Genomic DNA, 9,371 nt, shown 5'->3' on the forward strand with positions numbered 1-9,371 from the left:
TAGAAGAGGAGGATGCCATGCACATGTCAGGCACTCACACATTGTGTAACCACTGTGGAGGAGTTCCCCTTTGATCTGCTGAGCAACATTTGGGAGCTCTATCATATCCCCACGCTTTTTTCCCTGTATGTTGTGCTCAGACTGGTTCAATTTGCACAGCTGTGTCTGTTGGAGTTGGGCCAGGCAAAGCAGGACACAGGTGCATAGTGGAGAATCATCACGTGCAAGGGACACTGCCAATGGGACGCAATCGAAAATACTTGGCTTTGAAGAATTCAAATCAGACTCACACCGCAGGAACCTGCATTGAATAAAAATCACATTGCACCAGTGCCATAAAAATAAAAATATATTACACACTTATTGGAGAGTGTTTACACAATGAAATCGAATCCAGGCTGGCTCACATTCGGCCGTGATTGGGAGTCCCATAGGGCGGTGCACAATTGGCCCAGCGTCGTCCAGGTTTGGCCGTCACCGTAAATAAACCTTCCCTTGAGCAGGGAACAGCAGAATGTTTCATTGGTGTCCGTCTCCTGCGGTTTTGATTGAATCCGGCCCTTGGTTGAGAATAAAGCTAATTACACTTATACTCAGACGATTAATAGATGTTCACCATTTCCTTTTAGCGATCAGAACAGTCTAATAAGGTTCATTGAGAGGCATTTGTTATGTAATATCAGTGATCATGTTCAGCATAACTCAGCAGATTAATTTCGTCAGACAGGTAAGGACTAACAGAATCACTAACAGTGCATACACACTGCAGAGCAGAATAAAGAAAACATTCTAAGTCCTGGCCAGGATAGGTTGCACTCACAAGCTCCTAAACGGTCCAACAGTTCTGGCGAGGCAGACGTTAAGGATACATCTTGTATGAAGGCAGTTTGCCTTACTGTATGTTTTCAAGGAAATGTGCCGTACCTCAATGACACCCCTTTACTGAGCTCCATACTACAAATTATGCCACACCTGTGACATGTGACAACCAGCGGTCAGACAACCTTCCCTACAGGACTTTCATCGTTGTCACTCACATTGAGGATCAACCCAGCACAGTTTTTCACAGCTGTGCCAACACTGAGACGACTGAGAGGCGCAGCGGTCTAAGGCACTGCATCTCAGTGCTAAAGGCGTCACTACATACCCTGGTTCGATCCCGGGCTGTATCACAACTGGCAGTGATCGGGACTCCCACAGGTCGGCGCACAATTGGCCCAGCGCCGTCCGGGTTAGGGGAGAGTTTGGCCGGGGTAGGCCGTCATTGCAAATAATAATTTGTTCTTAACTGACTTGCCTAGTTAAATAAAGGTCAAATAAAAAAATGACATCATATTCTTGGTAATATCAATACAATAAAACAGTGATGGGGGGGGGGGGGTAAAATATCTGTAATTCCACCTGAACCTCAATTTGCTTTTAGTGTCTGGGCTAGAGTCTTGCACCTGCATCTCAGGTAAACTTATAATAAAACATATCTACAATGGTCATCATAGCCTTAGTTAGAAGTAGTAAGAAAGAATTGGGTGAAAGGCTTCTATCAATTTATATTGCAGACTAAATTGAGTTTGTGAAATATTCTAAACTAATGTACAATTCCAATTTTGTTTAGAATACGCCGACATGTTTCTCATAAGAGTACTAGGACATCTTGTGGTTTAAACATAGTACTGCATGTCATTCTAATATACAATATTAATTAGTGGAATCAGGTGTGTTACCTCTAGGCTGGAATAAAAGCTTACACCCACGCCAGCCTTTGCTGGGTAAGATTGCCCACCCCTGGGATGTGGCAATTCTTTCAGGCTTAATGAGAAGGAACCTAAACTTTTGTCATAAAACATATTAGTGACAGAGGGGTCTGGCCAAACAATGATAAAGGAAGCAGGGTACAAAACTAAACTTTACTCGAGAAGTGGAGTTCAAACACAGTAAATTACAAATTCAATATTGCTTTGGCAAAAGTATTTTTATTAAACATGTGTGCATGTTTGCCACAATTTTAAAAAGACATTCGTTCCATTCAGATACATAAAAATAATATATATTTAGAGCTGTGAAAAAATTGGAGTGGCTTACTTAACATTGTTCAATAAAACACTTTACAATAGAAAAACATTTTTTAGAAAAATACAGTTTCACATTGGTACTAATAAATACTTTCTCAGTGTGGAGTACTGTACCAAAAGGCACCAACTGTTCCTTCTCAGATCAATTCAACATATAAAACAAGATTATTATGTCACCATTACCCCAAAGTCAAATCTACTGCACAGGACATAACATATTAACCCGTTTAACATGAACCTGTTCCCAGAAAAATGTACACATTTTAAGAGCACTTTGATTTCACCAAGGGCACTTCCTGAGATGTCAGCGTGTTTTCCTCCAGTAAACCATGACCGTCACGAAAGCCACTGCAGCCACAAGCGACACCGTACGCCAATGTGACACGGTGCTAATAACCGCCTCCTGCGAGCAAAAAGAAAAAGTCAACCACACAGTCACGTGCAACAGTGGAACCATTGCATTGTCCGTACTAACCATAGTTCTGGGCTGGACTCAATACCATTCAGCCTGCTGAGCTAAAGCCTCGTGCTTGTTCTGGGATCTTTATGTGAGGCAAGGTTACTCATCAAACAGGCTTAGCTTTATGAACTGACAGTACTGTGACGTGGCCCAGGTAGTTGCACTCGGTGCTGCCCACATCGGAACTACCTGCCTGCATTGGCCAATGGCGCCAATGTGCTGTGCGCCGTTTGAAGTCTCTCTCTAACACCCCCCTCCAACCCCTGGTGCAGCTTCATTTAATAACTCCATCTGTGTTTTAAAACTGACACCCCCCCCTCCCTCCCCCCCAAGCAAGACCTCCTTTTGGAGCATCATTACATGTGCACACAATGCTGTCGAGTACACATATGTTGTTCATGGTCGTATTTGAGTAGGAGTGAGTGCTTCCTCCTCTTGATATGCATGTGCATGTGAGTCACCATACGCAGTATGTACAAGAACGTATCAACTGGCATCCTTTACATTTTTGTCTTGTCAGATGGGCGTGTGACTTATGTCTATACTTGTCAGATGTGCATTCTTGAATAGATCAGTTAAGAGTTCGTCCAAAACAATGGACAGGCCATGGAAACTCTGTGGTGGATAGATCCAGAATCTCTTTACTACCGCCCAAAGTTAGCCTACATTTAGGCTATTGTTTATATGTTGGAGTCAAAAAAAAAAACAAACACAAAAATTGGACAACGCTTGTATGGAAACCGCAATACATGTTCACGTCATTTTTACCAATCAATTACATTACACTTAAAAACAACTTAAAATACCACCACTGATTGCTATATGGCTAGCTATGCTATCAGCTTATCCGAACGGTGGTTAACATTTAGGACATCATGACAGATTTGACGAATATCCACTTTGTGAGATGAGCTTTTCTCTTTTTGAACGGGCATCAACGATGGCGTCCTTCCTCTATCCCCCACGGTCTGTTTTCAATGGATCTCTTTACTGCAGGTGTGTACTGATTGTGACAGTGTCTCTGCTCTTGTGGTATTAATAAATAAAATATGGTCTTCTTGTAAATCTATCAGGGGAGTCTTCATGGGTGGGTATGTTGGCATACTCCAGCAGGGTACTCACCCATCCTCCTTGTTGTCGGATCCAAGCGGAGACATTTTCCCTGATGAACTGTAATACCCAGTTAATAACCATCTGGATGCTTTCTAAGTGGTTCTGTGTCAGTGCCTTGGAAAGGGGGATAACAAATAAATAAATCATCTATATAGTGAGGGGAGATTTATTCTACTTTACATTTGAACGTTTCAATGATTTCATATTCAGTAACATGCACATTCTGGGTGTTACCTTGTAAATAAGCTTGTAGGCCAAGTGAAACAGGGAGACCACTCTGCCCCAGTTGATACCATCTGCAAAGATTTCCCTGGCCACTGAGAAGAACACATCCTGGGCACAGTTTACCTGGACTCTGTTTATTAGACTGTCAGAGGAAGGAGAGACAAATAATTAGAAACTGAGGAAGTTTCTTTTTCCATGTTTCTTGTTGTCAAGAAAATGAAACAATGACAAAATAATAAAGCTCTTAATTCGATGGAAATTTGCCAGACCACCACCATAGGATATGGGAATATACTCATTTGTGTTCACATCCAGGCTAACAACCTCTGTTGTTTGAGTAAAATAGTGCATAAAACCACCACCATAACATATGTAACAGTTTAACTTTAGTCCGTTCCCTCGCCCCTACCCGGGCTCGGACCAGGGACCCTCTGCACACACCGACAACAGTCACCCACAAAGCATCGTTACCCATCACTCGACAAAAGCCACGGCTCTTGCAGAGCAAGGGGAAACACTACTTCAAGGTCTCAGAGCAAGTGAAGTCAACGATTGAAGTGCTATTAGCGCGCACCACCGCTAACTAGCTAGCCATTTCACATCGGTTACACATAGACCAGACAAATACAGTGCCTTCAGAAAGTATTCACACCTCTTGACTTCTTCCACATGTTGTTGTTGTATTACAGTCTGAATTTAAAATAGATTACATTTGGATTTGTTTTGGTCACTGGCCCACACAATACCCCATACCGTCAAAGTGGAATTATGTTTTTCAAAATGTTTACAAATGAATTCAAACTTAAAAGCTGAAATTGAATGAGTCTATGTATTCACCCCCTTTGTTATGGGGAGCCTAAATACTGTAAGTTCAGGAGTAAAAATGTGCTTAACAAGTTACATAAGTTGCATGAACTCACTGTGTGCAATAAGTGTTTAACATGATTTTTCAATGACTACAGTACATCACTGGGGCCAAGCTTCCTGCCATCTCGGTCCTTGAGGCTTCTAAACAGCTTCTACCCCCTAGCCATAGACTCCTGAACATCTCATGAAATGGCTACCCAGACTATTTGCATTGCACCCCCCCCCTTTACACTGCTGCTACTTATCTATGCATAGTCACTTTAACAACTCTACTTACATGTAAATAAGTATAATTTTGCACGCCCAATGTTTCAGTTTTTGATTTGTTAAAAAAGTTTGAAATATCCAATAAATGTCGTTCCACTTCATGATTGTGTCCCACTTGTTGTTGATTCTTCACAAAAAAATACAGTTTTATATCTTTATGTTTGAAGCCTGAAATGTGGCAAAAGGTCGCAAAGTTCAAGGGGGCCGAATACTTTCGCAAGGCACGGTATATATATTTTTACATTTTTTAAATTCACCTTTATTTAACCAGGTAGGCTAGTTGAGAACAAGTTCTCATTTGCAACTGCGACCTGGCCAAGATAAAGCATAGCAGTGTGAACAGACAACACAGAGTTACACATGGAGTAAACAATTAACAAGTCAATAACACAGTAGAAAAAAGGGGAGTCTATATACATTGTGTGCAAAAGGCATGAGGTAGGCGAATAATTACAATTTTGCAGATTAACACTGGAGTGATAAATGATCAGATGGTCATGTACAGGTAGAGATATTGGAGTGCAAAAGAGCAGAAAAGTAAATAAATAAAAACAGTATGGGGATGAGGTAGGTAAAAATGGTTGGGCTATTTGCCGATAGACTATGTACAGGTGCAGCAATCGGTTAGCTGCTCAGATAGCAGATGTTTGAAGTTGGTGAGGGAGATAAAAGTCTCCAACTTTAGCGATTTTTGCAATTCGTTCCAGTCACAGGCAGCAGAGAACTGGAACAAAAGGCGGCCAAATGAGGTGTTGGCTTTAGGGATGATCAGTGACATACACCTGCTGGAGCGCGTGCTACGGATGGGTGTTGCCATCGTGACCAGTGAACTGAGATAAGGCGGAACTTTACCTAGCATGGACTTGTAGATGACCTGGAGCCAGTGGGTCTGGCGACTGTACAAACACACACACACACTTTTGTCATTACGGTATATAGTGTGTGTAGATGGGTGAGAAAAACAACAATTGAACCCATATTGAATTCAGGCTGAAACACAACACTTTGAATAAGTCAAGGGGTATGAATACTTTCAGAAGGCACTGTAGCTAATATGCTAATTCAGAAGAAAATAATGTCATACTGTTGTAGCTCAGCATTTCTGTTCATGTCATCAGCGATCAGCAGCAGCTGTTGTACCATGTTTTTGACTTGGTGGTCCTCTTGTTCGTTGGGTCTGCCACCAAGGTCCTCTGGAGCCAAATGCCTCCCTGGGTTTTCTGCACTGATCCTCTCTATGACATACCTTCATGGATTAAAAAAAAAACATTTTTCTTGTTTAAATGGATAATGTGATAATCAGGATGAATACTAATGGTAATAGTGCTATGTTTGTTTATTTACCCTCTTAAAACAATAGCTCCTTGTTCCATAATTATCTCGTCGTTGACATCTGTTACAAAGATTGTGTTAGTGATTTTATGTTTTTATTATCAATGTTTAATGACATGACAGTTTATTGGGGTGATTAGATAATGCATGATAAACGCGTCTGTGCACCAATTCAATTGGTAGATACTTTTCTCACACCCAGGACCTACATGTTTACTTCATGATGTAGACTTTGTACTTCACTGTACTTGGGGGTTAGAGTTATGCCGCGTTCAAAACAACTGGGAATTCGAAAATCTCTGACTTCCAACTTCAGTGCATTCAAAACCACTGGGAACTCGGGAAAAAAATGTATTTGAACAGTCACACAACTCGGAATTCCAACTCTGGCCCCTTTCTAGAGTTCCCGACCTCGTATTACACTTTTTGTTTCACATGTGTTACAGTGAAGTGACCTCAGAGGACATTCCTATGGACTTCCAAGCCCAAAGTGTGTAGGCCAAAATCATTCTAGATTGTTAGTGCTAGATTTGTTTATTTTTGAAATAGCCGACCTCACTAAGACTGTTTTCACAATTTCGCTAATTAGTCTAGAACTAGGCCTACATGCTGAAAGATCAGAGAACATGAAGTCTAGCTTCGACCGCATGTAAAGATTCTGACGGGAGCCTATAGTTTGTTTGTTGAAAATATTTTAGATGACGACCTTTCAAAGACTCATGCGCCTATTCACATTTACTGTCACCCCCGACTGCACCCTGAGGCTCATCTTCGCCAGTTTTCCTTCTTTCTCGGGAGTCTGCCATCGACTAGAAGTACTGGGGCGAAGAAGTCCTACAGCTCCTGATCTCCTCAACGAGTCTGTCCCAATCTGTAACCGCAAGTCGGGGATCTAAAGAAAAAAAACGATTAGACTTGTGTCGCTCGCGTTGATATGTAGTCGAATCCAAAAATGTTACCGCTGTTTACATATTTCTCTCCGGAAAAACACCAGAGACTAGACAGAACAAGGAAGTAACACGGAAATAAACAGTGGGTTGTGCAAGTGTCTAGGGCTGCTTGTGTGTCTAAATTGCATCTCTTCTTCGTGTACTTTCCGGCAGAGTAGACACTATGTTGCGTATTGCTGCCTTTCAAAGTTTGGAACGTGCATTGCGCATTCTTTCACAAATTAAAGAGAATTTAAAAAATAAACAAATTGCACCATCATCTAACCCAGGGATGGGCAACTCAAGTCCTCGGGGGCCTGGTTGGTGTCACTTTTGCCCCAGACCCAGATAACACACGAACTCCAATAATCAACTATTCATGATCTTCAGTTTAGAATGCAATTTGTTTAAATCAGGGTGTGTTTTCTAGGGGTGGGGAAAAAACTGACACCTCTCTGGCTCCGGAGGACCTGTCTAACTGAGTGTAGAAAACGTTAAGACCACCTTCCTAATAGTGAGTTGTTTTAACAAGTGACATCGATAAGGGATCATAGCTTTCTCCTGGATTCACCTGGTCAGTCTGTCCTGGAAAGAACAGGTGTCCTTAATGTTTTGAACACTCAGTGTATATACCACTATCCCCAACACACGCCACCACCCCTTCCCACTACTTTGGCCCAAGCAGATCCTACACCAGTCCGTTGGCCTGGGAGGCTGGAACCCCTTCTCTCAAAACCCCATGTAGTTCTTCTGCACTAAAATATCTGACACCCCAAAACTTCCCTGCAGCTCCGACTACCAATTCAATCTCCTGGGATCTCATTTCCATCCGTGTGGTACAAATAATGACCATAGTAATAAACACCAAGAAACTGTGCAGGTCACTCTGTACTGGTCTACTACTCAGAGATCCTCTCAGACTCCCTCACCCTTTGCCCACCATCCTCTTACTTTCCTCATTGCCTCAGCATATGACACATTCTGCACTGCTCTCACCCTGGAAACTTCGATCTGTCTCACTCGAACAGAACATTTCTGATCTCCAGCAACATTGCCACCCCCACAATTGAAACACTACATTTTTTCCCCACCAAAACGAAGTTGCACCAAAAATCTGCGTCGCACCAATTAATGGAACGCATCACAGACAATGGGGATTCCCAACTTCCGTCGAGCCAACTTAACACTCAACCCCAACCCAGTTATCACTCCTTTCAGCGGCGCTCTGCTCCGGAGAGCAACACAGGACCGGTGGCATGACACTGCTTTCATCCCGAGTCTTGAAACGCCCCCCCTCTCCCTCTGAGCAGCAGACACAAGAAATCCCCCTCAGGATAGTTTGATCGAATTGACGGAACCCAACTCCTTCCATAAACGGATCATCCAAAAGGCATGGATCCACTTTCTCCATGAATTGTACTCCCACTGGGCCAGAGTCATCCAGGGCATTTTCCTGCTCATTGGGGTGACCTGGTGACACAGGTTCTTCCTCCTCACTTTTGTCAGGTTCAATTTCAAGTTCACTATCCGTCGACTGCTCAGTGTTTTCAAGTGTGCAACATGCATTTTTATCTCCTGAACTTGACCCAAAGGAGAAAGTCCTCGGCTTGTATTTCGCAGTCGGTTTGGGTTTGCACCTCGCACCCCTTTTTCTGCTTTTCTCGCCATCTGCCCTCTTCCTTGCCTGGGCCTCCAACATGAATTCCATCTCCATGTGGGACTTCAGGAAACTCGGTATCTAGCCACTGGTACTGCCATGCTCCCTTCCCGATCCTACATTGTGGCCAGATAGAAAGCATGCAGTAAAGATATTGAACTATATATATATATATATTTTTTTTTTCATTATATTACCATCTTTGAGAACTAACAATCAAATAATGACTAGACAGTCAGGGAGAATCGAAAATGAGACAAAAAAGGGCATTCATGACACATGCTCATTGATTTTGTTGTTTGAGCAGAGGAACACAGCATTAGCTATGGCAAAATGCATCGATTTGCAGGAAATTAGCTTACTAACCGCAAAATTGTCTCTCAGCTCCATGCGAAACTGTGTAGAATCACTGGAAATTAGCTTCAAATCTGCTAAATGTTCTCTCAGCGCAA

General features: G+C 42.5%; 1 protein-coding gene across 4 annotated transcripts; it reads right to left on the bottom strand.

Annotated features, from left to right (window-relative positions):
* Positions 1-1,956: 1,956 nt before the first annotated feature.
* LOC124033167 (apoptosis regulator BAX-like) lies at positions 1,957-7,406 on the bottom strand. Of its 4 annotated transcripts, XM_046345130.1 has the most exons (7): positions 7,067-7,406; positions 6,346-6,394; positions 6,142-6,247; positions 5,854-5,897; positions 3,877-4,009; positions 3,652-3,756; positions 1,957-2,472 (listed from the first exon to the last, which is right to left on the bottom strand). In XM_046345130.1, exons 1-7 carry the CDS (start codon positions 7,137-7,139, stop codon positions 2,374-2,376), a joined length of 609 nt encoding a protein of 202 aa, XP_046201086.1. In that variant the 5' UTR covers positions 7,140-7,406; the 3' UTR covers positions 1,957-2,373. The 4 variants fall into 4 exon arrangements, with proteins under 4 accessions (XP_046201086.1, XP_046201084.1, XP_046201087.1 ...); XM_046345128.1 differs by lacking the exon at positions 5,854-5,897 and having other exon boundaries at positions 6,086-6,247; XM_046345131.1 differs by lacking the exon at positions 5,854-5,897 and having other exon boundaries at positions 6,086-6,247; positions 6,543-7,406.
* Between the last annotated feature and the right edge of the window lie 1,965 nt (positions 7,407-9,371).

Source organism: Oncorhynchus gorbuscha, linkage group LG04 (genome assembly GCF_021184085.1).
Source record: "Oncorhynchus gorbuscha isolate QuinsamMale2020 ecotype Even-year linkage group LG04, OgorEven_v1.0, whole genome shotgun sequence".
Classification (NCBI taxonomy): domain Eukaryota; kingdom Metazoa; phylum Chordata; class Actinopteri; order Salmoniformes; family Salmonidae; genus Oncorhynchus; species Oncorhynchus gorbuscha.